We start from the raw sequence: 16,269 nt of genomic DNA, 5'->3' as shown, positions 1-16,269 counted from the left end.
TATAAGCCAAACCTTAGATACATGTACATAATATATAGAGTAGACAATAGTGGATGGTGGTAGTGGAACCACTTAATGCGATTTCACCTTCCCTGTTTTTCTCCCTTTCACACAAAAATCAAAATATAATAATTAAAAAAATCATGTCACACCAAATATCTTATTTACCGTAATACCATATCTCATAAACTCCTTATTCAAGTATCTATTCTCATCTAAACCACTTCTAAAGTTTTCTCTCATCAAAAACATACCCCAAAAGTTTTGTTTTCTTTGTTTGGTCAGAAGATGGAGTCCGGTAATAGTAGTAGCATGCAATCTTCAAGCGGCGGTGGAAGAGGAGGCGAAGAAGAGTATGATTCACGCGCCGTCGATCAATCCATCTCAGCCTTCGACCACCACGCGCCATCTCTACCTCCGCAGCAACAAAGCCACCTTAACCTCCTCCACTTCGACCACAACAACGACAACAACTCTCTAATACTACCAAACTACTTCAACAACAACACGTTCTTACCCGTAAACCAACAACCCGACCCGACATCTCAACCCGACCTCCGTGCCTTCTCCGCCACATCATCATTCCCTCCTCCTAACAACATAGGAGTAACCAAGAAAGCCAAGAAAAGATCACGAGCATCAAGAAGAGCACCAACGACGGTTCTAATGACGGAAACTTCGAACTTCCGGGCGATGGTTCAAGAGTTCACCGGAATCCCATCTCCGCCACTATTTAACAACTCCGTCGTGAACACCACGCGCCTCAACACTTTCCTCGGCCTGTCTTCTTCTTCATCACCAAACTCTTACAACAACAATCTCTTGTTACGACCTTTCGCTCAACAACTCCTCCCAACAACGTCTCCTCTCCTATCCGGATCACAGATTCATCAGCAATATCAAAACCCTAACAACGGTTTCGAGAATATTAATCTACAGTCTCTTCTTCAAGCTCAGATTTCAAACATTACTTCAAACCCTAGAAGCAATAATAACGATCAGTTTGGTCAAGCTATGTTGCAGAGTGCATCTACTATTCCTATGACGACAACGGCAGTGGCTAACGGGAACATAACAACCGGTGAAAATGGAGGTTACGGTGGTTCCGATCATGATCATAATAATGACAGTACGTGGTTATGTTCATCTTCAGACCAAAGAACATAATAGTATGTGTATATATATAGTCCGAAATCAAAGTTAGTCTGTTAACATGATTATTCAACAAATTAAATATAGCACATATATGATGTTAAAGTTACTCGTTCATGATTTCTATTTTTCGTATTAATTACACTTTTAGAATTAGTTTTTCGTTTGTTTGCTTGTGGGTAGGATATATTCTTTAACAAATCAACATATATGCCTTTATCTTAGTTTTTACCAAAAGTATATATTGGTGATTATTTTTTTATCGTTGGATCTAATTTAAATCAATTTTTCTTTGTATATTCTTATAATATATAGCACCTTAATCATGTAAATGTGGTTTTGAATCCGTGCAAATATTTCTCTTGTTAATCATGGAGTAAATGGTGGCGAAAATTGTGGAATCTTCGACTGCCGCAGGATTCTGGAATGTAGTGCTGGGACCATAGTATATAATTATAATATTATAAATGTATAATTATAATTATATAGTATAAATTTTATATCGTGGTGATGATTTGAAATTTGATAATTTACTGTTCTCCCATGTGCTTAGTCTTTCTTGGTGTCTGCTCTAGCATCATTTACATTAAAGAGTCAAGTTCCCATTATGATATTTAACTCTGTTCTATATTTGCTTTTATTGACTTTTTTTACCACACCATTAGATTTGAAATTTGAAAAATTCCAAGAGAAGCATAATGCAAAAGGGAATATATGTAGATATCAAATGTCAAAAAATTTAAAAGTGATTTCCACGAAGTTCTTACTTAGTGGCCTCTTTCTTCCATCTCTCTAATTAAACTTTTTTTTTTTGCTAAATGTCTCTCTAATTAAACTTCTTCTCACTAAACTATTCGTCAGATTATTCATTATTCAGCTTATTAATTGTCAACTCTCTAGTCTATAGCAACACTTCAGAAATGTCAGTTTGTTTGTTAGGATTTTTCAACAATATCATAGCTACCGTATATCGTAGATAATAGTATTTCTTTCTTACTGATGGTAATACAATATACAACACTATTTATACACTGAAATTAAAGGCGATATTGATGTAAATTGAACTTAACGTCTAATTGAATATTTTTTAGTATATCCTATATATATAACTTTACAAAAAATCTTCTTTCATCACCAAGAGACTTGATGGTGGTAAAAAAAAACCCCATGAGATTTGATGAGAATATATTTTGCTTGTTCATGTACATAAAAGTTCAAATGATTTTGATTGTTCTGTCCACGGACCAGTTGCACTAATTTACATATAGACTGACCACACTATGCTTATATGCCTATCTAAAAGGAATATATGATGATGATTATCATTATTATGGTGGTGGTTATGGTGGGTCATGCTACGTAGCTATTGTTGCACTGATGGATTTTCTGCACTCATATAGACGGATCATGCCAATACTCGGTGTCACATAGTTCAGTGGTGTAAGCCACTGGTATGGCCATTATGTTACGATCCATATGATTCGATTCATGTTGTCTATATTCTGTGGGCCATTTGACCCCAATAGTTTAAAGTTGGTGAAGGGAAGTGAAAACATAAACATCAAATGGGATGGAAATCTAATTTGACCTCGTTACAAATCTACATCGATCACAAACAAAGCATAAACCTAAGATTAATATATATCTATAGTTGGTTTTGAATTGAAAATTAGTACAACTAAGTGAAAGATTTGATAATTACACAGTTTAAACTCTTATATCTATATGTTGTTACAGCACATTTTATCAAAGATGTACATACATTTATCCTTATACGTCCGATGATATGAAAAATGTTTAATACAGATGGTGCAGAGTTTTGGCAATGTTACATCTTGAATAAAAATATATGTTGCTTAATTCTTAGATTGCAGATGAGGCAGTTCATAATATTTTTAGCTTTTGATGTATCATCCTTTCAATGGTGCGTTTGGTCTAAAAACAATCATGTCAAAGGATATGACCAAACACCCAGCAATACAGAATGATATCGAAATTTAATTGGTTTAGTGGTCTAATCACTCAATAATTGTGATTATAGATGATGTTCATAATTGAAGTTTTGTTTATGGGTTTAATCACACCCTTCCTCACCATCATTCTTCTGTCTCAGTTCATCTTCCACGCAATGCGAGATGAAACTGACACATGAGCTTCTCGTGTGGTTGTTATTCGCTACGATTCTCTCTCTGTCTGCCAATGGTATAAAAAAAGAAAACTAAACTTGTTTCCACATCACCTCTATCTACAATGAAGGTAACAAAAACTTGAAATCATAATTCATGAGATTCTCTTATTTTGATTCACACTTCCTGAAACCAACTCTCTCTCGAGAAACTGTGATTTTAAACACCAAACCGGTGATTGAATCCCAAAAGAAACACTGTCTGATTAATCTTGCAGAGATAAACACAAGAAGAGAGTATTGTAACAACCATTGATTCTTCCTCTGACCAAAAAAGGGTTGGTACTACTTCCCGCAAAATCAAGGAAACCGAGGACTCTCGAGTATCGAATTAAAAAAGTTACCTTTTAATGGAAGATCTGAGAGGGGAATGATCAAGTGAGGCTGGCACAAGTTGCATAAGATCGGAGAATTGTAACAGCTTGTTCTGTAATTGCTCTGTTTCTTGCAAGTCTCACCCATTCACTGACTACTTCCTCCGCTTTACTTCCTTTAACGCCTTCTTCAAGTGCAGCTGCTGCCTCTGCTAGTTTTTCCTCGGCCAAGTAATTATCAACTTTTTTAATAACAGATTCAATGCCTCCATTAGCTTGGTCCACTTCCTTGAACTGTACGAAAGAAATTCAAGTAAGCAATAAAATTTCAGAGTTTGTTCCGGAAGTAGCATTACAGCATACCTTGAGCCAAGATGCTATATGTGCTAGTGAATGTGCTAAGATTCCTCCGCCACCAGGTGGAATGAGACTGAAGTGTCTAAGTGTTCCTTTCAAAGTATCAAACTGAAAATAATAAAGAGAAGTGAGTAATAAATAAGTTGAACTGCCTTATATATAACATCGGTTGTGATCTGTGAATAATAATAAGTGCACCTTCTGGTTTAGCTGCAGCGTTGTATCGGTTCCTTTGGATTTTGCTTCTTCTGGAAGAGATGATAAAACCAAGTCCAAGACTGAGTCCTCGTGAGTGCCTTCAAGGTAACTCTGAAGCATACTTATTTCTTTATGGATTGGTAGTCCTTTCGAGAGTGAATCTTCCAAAGCAAGTGCACCCTACAACAACCAGAATTTACTTGTTAGTCATATATCAATTTACAAGATGCTATAGAAAAGCATAGTTACATGACATTAACATGAAGCCACGATAAAACATTCGTTTCTTACCAATGCAAGCTTATGAACTGAATGACTTTTGCGAGCCTCTTCAGATCGCGCATAGAATGCCATATGCAATGCCTTTATCTACAAAAATTAGAAGAGAAGAAAAGAACATTCAGGAATTCTACTTAGTTAAAAAGAGATAGGTAACACAAATTCATATAATGTGGGCTACAGTTCATTAGAACAGAGATTTTGCGTTCAACATCTTCACTAAATGCCCATCGCAGCATATGTATGCATTTCTCAGCCTTGATGGAATTCTTGGATAACGTATTTCAAGAACAATTCCTTCACTTTCTTTGACTTGATGAAATGTTTTCAACGTGCATCTGATTTCCTAAACTTCTTCCTAATTATGATTTCGAAACAGTATGTGCATATTCTATACTATGAGGTTGGAATCATTAGATACTAGGAAATGAAATACATTGTTGCGTCTTTACTTACGTTAAGATCTGCCTCTGCCATTTTCTCAATCTGTGCTGCCTTTTCTTTAACAATTGCCGCAGTCAACTCAGCTTTTGCCATTTCTTCGGCTTTACTCAAAGCCAACTGAGCTTCACTTTCCTGCAGTGAATAAAAATTATCAGTTATGACTTTCCAAATCGACAGACTATTCTCAGCTTCCTGAAATGACCAAACCTTTTGTTCAATTTCTGTTTTGAGCTTGTCTTCCATTCTCTCTTGGATTGACTTGATAGCAGCGGCTGCTTTTGTTTTCTCTCTTTTTAGCTCCTGGATAAGTAACAGTGGCACGTAAATTGAAGTTGTGAGTTTTCTTTCTACCCAGGAACATGGGAAACCGAGATTAGATGGTTATTTACAAGAATCTAGTGAAAAATCGCATCAGATGCCATGTTTATACGAGAAGCAAATGTAAAACTTAACAACTTCATGTTAGTCTGATGCAGCAGTGCGAATGGGCATATGTCCTTGAAGTGAGTTAACCAAGCAGAGGTAAAGAGAGAAGCACCTTATCCAATATTGCCGCCTCCTCTATACGCATTAATTCACGTGCCCTAAGATCTCTCAACTCATTTTCGTACTTCTCCTGAGGACAGTCATACCAATTTTCAGTAAATAAAATCTCACAGATAACGCAAGGGCGGTACAGAAATTAAATCATAGTATGAGATATTTTCTCTTTCAAGCAACCTTCAAGGTTCGTAATTTTTCAGCAAAAACTTGGGCTTCCAAATGCGACTGTCTTTCTTCAGCTGCATGAATGGCATCCAGAAAATCAAGTACCAACTTTCCATCCTGAGTCATGTAGCCATCTTTAAGCCCCTCAGTTGAGTTAGGAAGAGCCTAAATCACGAAACAACGCGGTTAAGAATATTTTCACACAGATTATCAATCAATACAAAGCCCTGCAGGAGTAGAGAGAGGAAAGTCAAGTTTGAAACCTCAGTTTCATTAGTTAGTTGCTCCCCAGCTGGTGAGGATCCATTGCTTTCAGTACCATTGCCGTCTAGATTGTATTCCTTAAGGAGAGAACCTGGCGTTTTCACTTCCCGCTCAATGCCATCCTGTAAGAGAAGGATTGATTAGAGATTAACATCAAACCTTCTTTGTTTATGCAGGAAAAAAATATCAACTAGGAAAAACGCAACTTCCGCAAGAGGAGTCTTATTCTTCAATTAGGTACGTAATGTTAGACTTTTACGGACAAATCATGTCTGTACTACAAGATTTGCTCGAACCTTTCATAGATTGTAAGAGATAAGTGATAATTGCGAGTCTAATAAAAATTCTATCGAGATAGATAGTTAGCCGGTCTTTCAAGAGGCTGAATATTCTCCTTATTGGATTCTAAGGGACAAAAAAATGTATGAAATGCATGAAAAAAAAGGGAGCTCTGAGGCATTCATCTGCTGCATTTTAACCTATAATATATTTCTCTTTCAATTTCAACAAAAGGAAAATTTAGTACCTCAGATGCCTTTTCAGTGGCAGGATCCTTTGGTGCAGCAGATTCCACTTCACTTTCACTAAGAACCGAACCAGGCTGGGGACTAATGACAGTACTGTCCTCAGGTTTTGGTACAGCTTCCATCCTCACATTTTCTGCCTCTGAAATAATTTCTGGGGACGCATCAGACTTAGTTTTCGAGTCATCCGAAGAAAGAGGGAAGCTTTTCTCTGCTTTAACAACAACATTTTCTGGAGGTGTAGAAACATATGTGTAACGGTCAGGTGTTGGATCAGACTCGGGTTGCACTTCTATATCACTCTGCACCTCAGGTTGCGTTTCACCTTTACCATCCACTGATGAGCCAATCCCAGCAGAATCTTCAACACCGGGAGATACACTCGAATGATGAGACTCCTCAACTTTTACAGTGACAGCATCAGACTTAACAAGCTCACTTAGTTTCTGCTTTTCATTTCCAATGTACTGATCCAAATAGCCAGTCTGATACGCTACCAGAAAAGCACCAGCGATGGCAGCGCCTCCAATAACCACTTTCGAAGAACCGCCTTTGGAGCCATCTGGTTTCCCCACAGAAGGAGGAGGAGGAGGCACTTTTGAGGCATCTGGTTTCCCTACAGGTTTAGCTCCAGGGACACCGTTTTTACCAGAAGTAGAGGAGGCCTTTCTCAAATGAAATCTCTGAGGCAAGCCAACAAACACAATCAGAAAACAAACGTATACTAAAAACAAGAATCACCAGTACATACTCACCTGAGATCCCAGATTCCTCGGGAACCTCTTTATCGACAGCTCGAGAACAGACCTAATCAAATGATCAATCACACATTAAGATTCACAATGAATCAAATCACAATAACCCTCAATTTTCGAGAGATCCTAAACCTACGCGGATTTGATTTTGCTACAACAAGAGAATCGGTACAGCACTGAGGTATCTCCATCGGAAAACTCAAATCGATTATACGATTTTATAGGGTTGAGGAAACATACTTCCGCAGCATTCTGGCGTTTGCTCCTCGTCAAGAACCCAAACGGAGACGACTTGGAGAGCTTTCCGGTGAGTAAATTATTCTCTCCTTTTGGCATTAAAACCGACGCCGTATGAAGCGATACGAAGCGCGTTTTAGCGTTAAAACGACAACGTTTAGGTGATAGCGTTAATACGACGCCGTATGAAGCACTTGACCATCAAGGGTAATATCGAGATTTGCGTTGGAAATTAATGGTATTTATTTCCCCCTGTTATCAAAAAACAGCCGACGAACAAGAACCCTAGAAATCGATCCTTCGCCTCCTCCTCTTCCGAATTTCCCAAATTTTGATTCCTTATCCAGAAAGTAAAGACGGGATAGAAGATTCCCAATGTACGCTTTATCTGTTCGTCTCGTTTAGAATCACTCACACTCCTCTCTCTCTCTCTCTCTCCGTTTCGTATCGTCTAGATTTCGTTTCTCAGGTTTGTCTTCTTTCTCTGGTTTTGATTGAAAAAAAGTTGAATTCTTTTCGCCTGATTTGAGCTGGAAGAGTGAAAATTTGTAATCTTCCCTGGTGGGTTTTGATCATTGGCTTCTCTAATCGTCCTTCTCCTTCTTTTACAATTTTAGGGTTCTGCACAGTTCCAAGCGTTCGTTCACGCACATCAACAAGTCTCAGGCCAATTCAATGTAAGTCATATCAAAAAGTTTATCTCTTTCCTATCGGGTTTGTTGAAAAATTGTAGATTTTTTGTTTCGTTGCATTGCTATTCATCTGGTTTGTTTTTGCTGGTTAATTTGGATTAAGAGAGGAGCTTTCATTCCCCTACTTTAGATATCTATAGCTTCTTGGATTTTATATTGATTTTTTTTTGTCTTGTCTTATAGACTGAAGATGTCGTCATCACCTTTTCCAATCTTGGACAACCGCCCAATTGACAAGTGGAAGGTTACTGAGTTGAAGGAAGAGCTTAAGAGACGGAGACTCACTACACAAGGCTTGAAGGTCGATTTGGTTAGGCGTCTTGATGACGCCCTTCGTGCTGAGCAACAAGAGTCTCAAAGCCTCAATACTGCTGCTACTGTGGCAGCGAATCAACAGGCTGAGATTACTAATGCAACTGGAGGCAACGTTACACCAGATCAGATGCAAACCACTCCTGTTGCTCTAGTTGGAGCGGCATTCAGCACTGACACCACTCCATCTGCAGCTGAGACAACTCCAGAACCAGCTGTGGTTAAGACAACAACTGAAGCATCGGCTGCGATTGAGACAACGCCACCTCCGGTGGTTTCTAAACCAGAGGTTGACGCTGGTGACCTTGATGATGTTAGAGAAGTAGCTGGTCTTGATAGTTCAGTGGTTGATGATGCGAAGCTACAAGAGCCTGAGGTTGCAGATGTGGAAGATGGAGTGGGATCTGGTGTGACTGCAACTGATGCACTAGTTGCTGATGAGGCGTCTAATAAGGCCCAACCTACAGATTCGGAGCTTGAAAAAGCTGCTACGGACAACCAGGTATCTGTTGTTACAGGGTATGAGGTAAAATCTGATTGTATTTCTACTGATTCTGTGCCAACTAATGAAAAAATGGATAACGAAATTGCTGCTGATGATGTCAAATTAGAACAAAATGTTAGTAAGTCCCAAGAGCCATCAACAGTCATTGGTGAATCGCATCCAATGGATGTCGAGAAGGTTTCTGTTGGAGGTGGAGTTGTCAGCGATGCTGCTAATGCAGCAGATATGACCAAAGGAAATAATAATAATATCGATGCAGGCGACTCAGAGAAGTTGAATTTAGATAGAAGTTCTGGTGATGAATCTATGGAGGATGAGCCTGAGTCCAAGCAAACCGAATCAGTTACATCTCATGAAGTGGTGGATAAGTCTGAGAAAAACGATATTGTGGATGCTGGGAAAGTGGAAACCCCTGAAAACAAAAGCCATCCACTTGTGGCATCTGACAAGAGAAAGCTTCCTGGTAACGGTACGGCTTCTCATTTCTCATTGTTCCATCTTTTGTGTGTTATGGCTTAGATATGATGGAATCTTTTTGCTTTTTACCTCATTGTAGATCAAGAAGCTGTTGGAAACAATGAGCCTGTGAAAAGGCAACGCAGATGGAACTCTGGGAGTGTTAAAGTTCCTGAAGCACAGGCCACTAATAGCGTGGCACCACCCACTACAACACCGAGGTCAACTGGTCTGAAGAGTGACTTCTCCCGCTCTGACTCTTCGGTTAGTGAGGATGGACCCAAGGAACGCGTAGGTATGTAAACCATCACCCCTCCATATGTATGTTTCCATCTCTTGCTCGTTGTTTTATAATACATGTGCTCAATATTTGTTGGCAGTTCCTCCATCATCGAAGGAGCCTACGGATTCACTCAGGATTGATCGTTTCCTTAGGCCGTTCACACTGAAAGCTGTTCAAGAGCTTCTGGGCAAAACTGGAAACGTCACTAGTTTCTGGATGGACAGCATTAAGACCCACTGCTATGTATCTGTAAGACCGCTTCTTCAATCTTTTCGTTTTACGAAAATAATGTCTTGTAACTGATTGTTGTCGTGGTGTGAATGCAGTATTCTTCAGTTGAAGAAGCGGCAGCAACAAGAGATGCAGTGTATAACCTCCAGTGGCCTACCAACGGAGGCCGCCTTCTGACAGCTGAATTTGTTGGATCAGAAGAAGTGAAGGCGAAACTGGAACCTCCTCCTCCTCCTCAGGCTAAGCCTCAGCCACAGGCTCAGGCTCCTTCTCGCCCACCAGCAACTACTTTGCCACCACCACCGCCTTTGGCAAAAGCACCTCCAGTCATTGAACGTCTTCCTCCTCCACCTCCTCTAGTTGCTGAGGAACAAGAGGCTCCCATAGTCACTCTGGATGATCTTTTCAAGAAGACAAAAGCTATCCCCAGGATATATTACTTGCCCTTGTCAGATGACCAGGTTGCAGCTAAACTTGCGGCTAATAACAAGAAGTGATCTTGGTTGCTTCTTGTGGTGATTTCATGTCATTGTTTTCGTAGCAGGCTTCTTAGGGAATTTAGCTCAGTGCGGACAAAAGTTGAGGACTTGGTTTGGCTATTATCTAGTGTTAGAACGCAGGAGAAGACTTTATGTTTTTTTACTAGACTTTTGCTTGGAACTTATTGTGCTGGACCCTCTTTGCTCTCCATCTCCTTTTTTTTTTCTTTTCTTCTATGGAGCTTTGAACTATTGTTGGTTCAATAAATAAGTACTGAAAAGCCAATACTATTAATCGTCAAGTAAAATTACAGATCCATTAACATATACATCTTGCATACAACAACCTCTTAACACTCAGACAAGGGGACACCAAGTAACTCACATATATATAAACACCAAGATATGTTTTAGACCCATCCCAATATACACATATACACACATATATAAACATGTTACATACAAAGACAAGTTACATGGAGATATGTCTGAATCAGTCCTCTTCCTTACTTTAGATTTTACTCTTGTGATTTGGTCTCTCTACGTGTTCACTGTAAGATGAGCGGGAAGGGTAGATTTTGTTAGACTTCCTTCCTGTGTCCAAAGAGATTTCACCGACAGCGAGACTTTGGGCTTTATCTGCTCTCTCCTTTTCTCTCTTTATCATCTTCTTCTCCTTGAGCTGCTTCTGCATAAGATATAATGGTGCGTAACTTGCTCCTATGGATGACATTTTCTCTTTTAGTGTTTATTAACGAAATGAATAATTGTAAGAATGCTATGTAGTTTGAGAGTTTTCAAGTGAATGCTGAGTTTCGTTGAAGAGTGCCTATTTATAGAAGGTTTATAAGACTTCGTTACCCCTTATTTTATATATAGTTAGTTTTCATTAAAACTAATTAACTAGAAGGAATTGTCATCTAATATGTGGCTTTCGCTTTAAGGGCGGCTCTTATCTTAGTGACATAAGTTAAAAGTTATGGTCCATTATATTCATCTTCGCCATATATAAATATCACTAATTTTTGCATTCTTCCCTAAGTAATCTGAAATAATTAATCGAGCAAAACTATATAAATTAGTATATTGTTCAGATTAGTGAGTTTCCATCTTATAACCGATTAATAAGTTATAAATATTTCTACATTACATCCAAAGTTATTATCGTTGTGAAATTTTATAATCAGGTAACCATATGCTTCCAAGATATGCTGATCTCCAAATATAATAATATATCAGTTTTAGGAAAATACTATCAACATATGAGTGGCGTAGCTTTTACTTTGTGGGCGGCTCGTAGATTATTAGATGAATGGCATTAGACACAGCCCATAGGTCGATCAATAAAACTGTGGACTGATGATTATTTTATCAACAAATTGACGAAGCGATGGAATAGTTTAACTGAAATAGCGGTTTCAGAAATTAATATGATTGGTGAGAAACTAGTTTCTGTATAAATGCTTGCACAACGTATCTGATGTGGTTCAATTTACTCATGTATACTTGCTTTATGTATTAGGTACGTAGCAATAAATTTGATTATAACATCAACTTCTGCAACGTGCAAATAAAAACATTATCTTTCTCTCCCCTGGGAACGTAAATTATTTCTACATTCAATAATAACAAGGTGTGAGTTAAAAGACGTAGAATGATAACAATTAATGCATAACTAATACTCCATCCGTTTCATCATAATTGTCGTTTTAGATTTGAGCACACAAATTAAAAAAATAATTAATTTTATATATTTACTAGATAAAAACATCGTTACCAATACACCTAATCACATATCAATCAATAAAAAAATATATTGAAATACAGAATCATTAAATTTTGCATTGAAATTATAAAACGATACTTATTTTGAAACGAAAATTTTATTCTACAACAATAAGTAAATTAAAACGGAGGGATACCCTCGAATCAGATACCATGCATAGATTTTTATAAACAAAAAAAATAACGTTACGGTTACATATTTTAGAAAAATATACATCGTATTATGTGGCAGCTTCGTAATTGACTACATATATCATGTCTTATAATCGGATGTAGTATATATATAAAATTATGTGAATATAAATTAGATCATGTGCACGTATAGGTGTATACCCTATAAATTAAATCAAATTTTTTTTTTTTGACGAAACTTTTTTGTTGTTGTTGCAAATGTAACATGGTTATCACATTAATATGGATCTTTTTAAAAAAGATAATATCGTTCGTATATATCGTTTGTATGTTAAAGCAGAAACATAAAACGTGCATGTCTACATCTAATTTGATGTAAATGTGTACGCATGTTATGTGTTCGTGATATCCTTTACAAAGCACATGTGTTTAGAAATTGTTCGAACAGTATATAACATCTTTTTCTCTTATCTTTTAAACAAGTCAAATTTCACATAAAGGAATAATAACTGGAGTTCGACTAGTTGGCCACTAATCTCCAGTCTCCACCTATATTTTGACTACTTAGATTATCTACTCATCAATCAAATATGATTTTGACTTATTAGATTGTTTATAATTATTGAAGTACCGGTACCTCGTTAACTTCTATATTTACGGAAAATACGTAGAAACCTTGACACCAAAGGTACTTAATAGTAACACAATAACACTTGACCATGGAAAAATTTATTGATAAGTATTCTCCAATAGTATATAGATTCACATATATACACACAACCACATGTATATAGGGGACCTAGGAACATCATGGTGAATTGGTGATAGTGATGAATTGATGATAATATATTAAAGTCCATGCTAGTGCTAAATGCTAATAAGGGAATGCTAATTATAATTATCTTTATGGTAATTAAATATAATTAGCACCAAACGCTTAGAATAAGCACCAAGCTATTGTAATGGAAAACTAAAGTTGAGATGCTTTAAGGAAGGGGGGCACATGCACCTATATTCACCAACATAACTTTTGGGATTTCATAATTATTTCTACATTTGGCTGTAATTGACCGACTCATTCAATTTATTTAAATTAAGGCTAATCAATTAGTTTTAATTAAAGACTTAGAAATGGTGGACCGACTTTAGTTATTGGTTCATGTGGGTTTTCAAATTTATGTATATTTGCTAATGGCCAATACTTGCCAGCCCACTCCCGAAATACATCACTATCATAATTCACTCATTAATATGTATCACCAAGAACTTATATATGCGTTAATCCATAATAAATTTGAAGATTAACTAGTTTGGAGCCAATAACAAGTGATTAAGGGACAACTTGTCTCATACCTCTCTCTAAAGGCCAATGCATAAAACTAATCTCTTCTTTTTTCTATTATTCTTGACATCTCAATCAATATTCTTTAATCTAACGTTCATTGTGGATAATGGAACCAGCAAGAGTAGAATCCTATAAGGGTAACTTAAAAATAAAAATGAAAAATTATGTCTGAGCCCGGGTTCGAACCGGGGACCTCTAGTGTGTGAGACTAGCGTGATAACCGACTACACCACCCAGACTTCGATGCTAATCATTTGTCCACAAGAAAAGTTAATATCAAACAAAATAGTGTCTTTTAAAGTGTTGTATAACATAACTGGCCAACGTATATTCATTGATCCGCTTTCTGCATACGTGACAAGGCGCGGAACGTAATTTGTTAACAAACAAGAAACTGATAGTAATCAAAAGTAGAAAAAGGAAGATGATCTCTTCGTTGCTCTATTTCGTTTTCATTTACTCAACGTATAACATAAAGCTGACAAACTCTTGTTTTCTTTGGCCTTCAGACAAAAGCTCCAGTTTTAATTTACAAGGACGATAAATATAATATTAATAGTAAGATGGGCTTTTTTACAAGGACGATAAATATAATATTAATAATAAGATGGGATTTTTGCAAGATTGACTCAAAACTGAAATTCAAACCTAAAACTAATCCATGTTTTTCTTGGAATTTTCTTTTGTCCTATTCACCCCACAAGTTCATGATATTCACGAAAATGCCATCACATTTTTTTTATTTTTTTTTCCGAAAATGACATTTTTACTCTCTCACCCTCATCATCTTCAAGTAATTACAAGATTGCCATTATCATCAATACCCCAACCACCATGAACAACCAATTTGAAGCTCTTAATGCACCTAAAATCGATTTACACTCTCTCTTTCTCACTTGTTATGAACTAAAAACAACATCTCTTTCACTTTGCCTCCATATTCATCCAAAAAACTCAAGCTTTTGATTCAAATTTTTTTATGGTTTATAGAGCCATTCAAGCATACTATTCTTGGTGGGTTACTTTCGTTTGAGATTGTGGGTGGTTGGAGAAGACTCTGTGTGCTAAGGAAGTCATCTCACTAGTTTAAGGTATGAAACTGAAATTTTTTCCAGATCTGTTTGTGTAGAAGACTTACCCGTAAGTAGTCTGGCTGTAGAAAACTTGCGGGTAGGTCTTCTGGTCAAACGGATGACTTACTTTTAAGTCGTCATCTTTGTTTGTTAAAAAAAATCTAGAGAATACCCTAGACGACTTACTGATAAGTCGTCTAGGATAAATGAGTTAGTTTTGCATTTGACCGAATTGTGTCAGATATTTGACTTTTCCTGGACGATTTACCAGTAAGTCTTCTCCGGGAAAACAAAAATTTCAATATTTTATTAAATCTGGACGACTTATCTGTAAGTCGTCTCAGATTACTTTTGCAATTGGAAAATAAAACATAAATATTTAACTTTTCTCAGGCGACTTACGCGGAAGTCGTCAAGTAAGATGACTTACTTGAAAGTCGTCCAGGATAAGCAAAGTCGTCCAGATTTAATTCCTAGATTATGGTCAAACCTTGCTTATCTCGGACGACTTTCTTGTACGTCGTCTTCCTGGACGACTTTCAAGTAAGTCGTCTAGGTAAAGTTAAATATATAAGTTTCTTTTTCGAATTGCAAACTAACCTGAGAAGACTTACAAATAAGTCGTCTAGCTTTAATAAAATATTGAAATTTTTGTTTTCCCTGAGACGAGGAAAAGTCAAATATCTGATACAATTCGGTCAAATGCAAAACTAACCCATTTATCCTAGACGACTTACTGGTAAGTCGTCTAGGTTTTTTTTTTAACAAACAAAGCTGGACGACTTACAAGTAAGTCGTCCTATTTAAAATTCAATTGCAAAAATGACCTGTTTGGACGACTTACTGGTAAGTCTTCCAGATGACTTGCTGGTATGTCGTCTGCGTCAATGTTTAGTAAACTTTCATTTTCTCTATGTTTACTAATGTGTTTTATTTTAAATTTTTGTAGATGATGCGTCAGTTACATGCAGTGTATGGAGAATGGTTGTTGAATGATTGCCGTTGGGATTTTGTGGTTGATAATGTCAAAGGAGCGAGAATCATTTTTTTGGGGGAAGGTTCGACACATGCTGAACTTCTTGCAATGACTCAAGAAGATTATAACCTATACATGAGCACATAATCTGTGGAGATAACCTACTCATTACCAGCAGAAATGATGCATACTCCAGACACCCCTCATATTCATGTTACAAGTGATAGACAAGTTCGAAACTTGCTCGAGATAACCAAAACGCATGGAGTAAGGCTTTGTGTATCAAGCCGTAGCAAGGTGGAAACGGTTTCAGAGTTCAGGGAAGATGATGAAGCTGATGAATGTTTTGAAGATGATGATGATGATTTGGTTGAAGATGAAAATCATGACGGGGAGGAGGACGATGGGGAGGAGGATGCTGGTATCTCTATTGTTGCTGAAGCGGACGAGAATGGTGAGGATTACAGTGTTTATGGAAAGGTTGAAGATGAGGATGAGGAAGATGATGATATGTGTTTTGAAGATATCTAAAAGATTGAAGGAGGAAGATCGAATGGTAACAGTATCTATGTCAACCAGAGTT

At 37.2% G+C, this 16,269-nt stretch overlaps 4 protein-coding genes and 1 non-coding gene across 6 annotated transcripts; 2 read left to right on the top strand and 3 right to left on the bottom strand.

Annotated features, from left to right (window-relative positions):
- The first annotated feature begins 159 nt into the window (after positions 1–159).
- Positions 160–1,316, top strand: LOC106390424 (hybrid signal transduction protein dokA-like). Its single transcript, XM_013830876.3, has one exon. It carries the CDS (start codon positions 289–291, stop codon positions 1,165–1,167), a length of 879 nt encoding a protein of 292 aa, XP_013686330.2. The 5' UTR covers positions 160–288; the 3' UTR covers positions 1,168–1,316.
- Positions 1,317–3,409: 2,093 nt separating this feature from the next.
- LOC106361363 lies at positions 3,410–7,577 on the bottom strand. Of its 2 annotated transcripts, none has more exons than XM_048750347.1 (12): positions 7,421–7,577; positions 7,181–7,232; positions 6,428–7,108; positions 5,901–6,023; positions 5,650–5,802; positions 5,468–5,545; positions 5,137–5,229; positions 4,942–5,061; positions 4,498–4,575; positions 4,207–4,386; positions 4,015–4,116; positions 3,410–3,945 (listed from the first exon to the last, which is right to left on the bottom strand). In XM_048750347.1, exons 1-12 carry the CDS (start codon positions 7,429–7,431, stop codon positions 3,712–3,714), a joined length of 1,905 nt encoding a protein of 634 aa, XP_048606304.1. In that variant the 5' UTR covers positions 7,432–7,577; the 3' UTR covers positions 3,410–3,711. The 2 variants fall into 2 exon arrangements, with proteins under 2 accessions (XP_048606304.1, XP_048606303.1); XM_048750346.1 differs by having other exon boundaries at positions 6,428–7,114; positions 7,184–7,232; positions 7,421–7,497.
- Positions 7,578–7,658: 81 nt separating this feature from the next.
- LOC106361360 (apoptotic chromatin condensation inducer in the nucleus) lies at positions 7,659–10,661 on the top strand. The gene is made up of 6 exons (XM_013801096.3): positions 7,659–7,886; positions 8,035–8,094; positions 8,293–9,395; positions 9,483–9,677; positions 9,763–9,914; positions 9,992–10,661. The coding sequence occupies exons 3-6, from the start codon at positions 8,300–8,302 to the stop codon at positions 10,391–10,393; spliced, it is 1,845 nt and encodes a 614-aa protein (XP_013656550.2). The 5' UTR covers positions 7,659–7,886; positions 8,035–8,094; positions 8,293–8,299; the 3' UTR covers positions 10,394–10,661.
- On the bottom strand, positions 10,648–11,195 carry LOC106361362. Its single transcript, XM_013801097.3, has one exon. It carries the CDS (start codon positions 11,106–11,108, stop codon positions 10,887–10,889), a length of 222 nt encoding a protein of 73 aa, XP_013656551.2. The 5' UTR covers positions 11,109–11,195; the 3' UTR covers positions 10,648–10,886.
- Positions 11,196–13,802: 2,607 nt separating this feature from the next.
- Positions 13,803–13,876, bottom strand: TRNAV-CAC. The gene has a single exon. It is a non-coding gene; the product is annotated as a tRNA-Val (tRNA).
- Positions 13,877–16,269: the final 2,393 nt, after the last annotated feature.

This window comes from Brassica napus, chromosome C3, assembly GCF_020379485.1.
Source record: "Brassica napus cultivar Da-Ae chromosome C3, Da-Ae, whole genome shotgun sequence".
Classification (NCBI taxonomy): domain Eukaryota; kingdom Viridiplantae; phylum Streptophyta; class Magnoliopsida; order Brassicales; family Brassicaceae; genus Brassica; species Brassica napus.
This window is presented reverse-complemented; position numbering and strand designations above follow the sequence as displayed.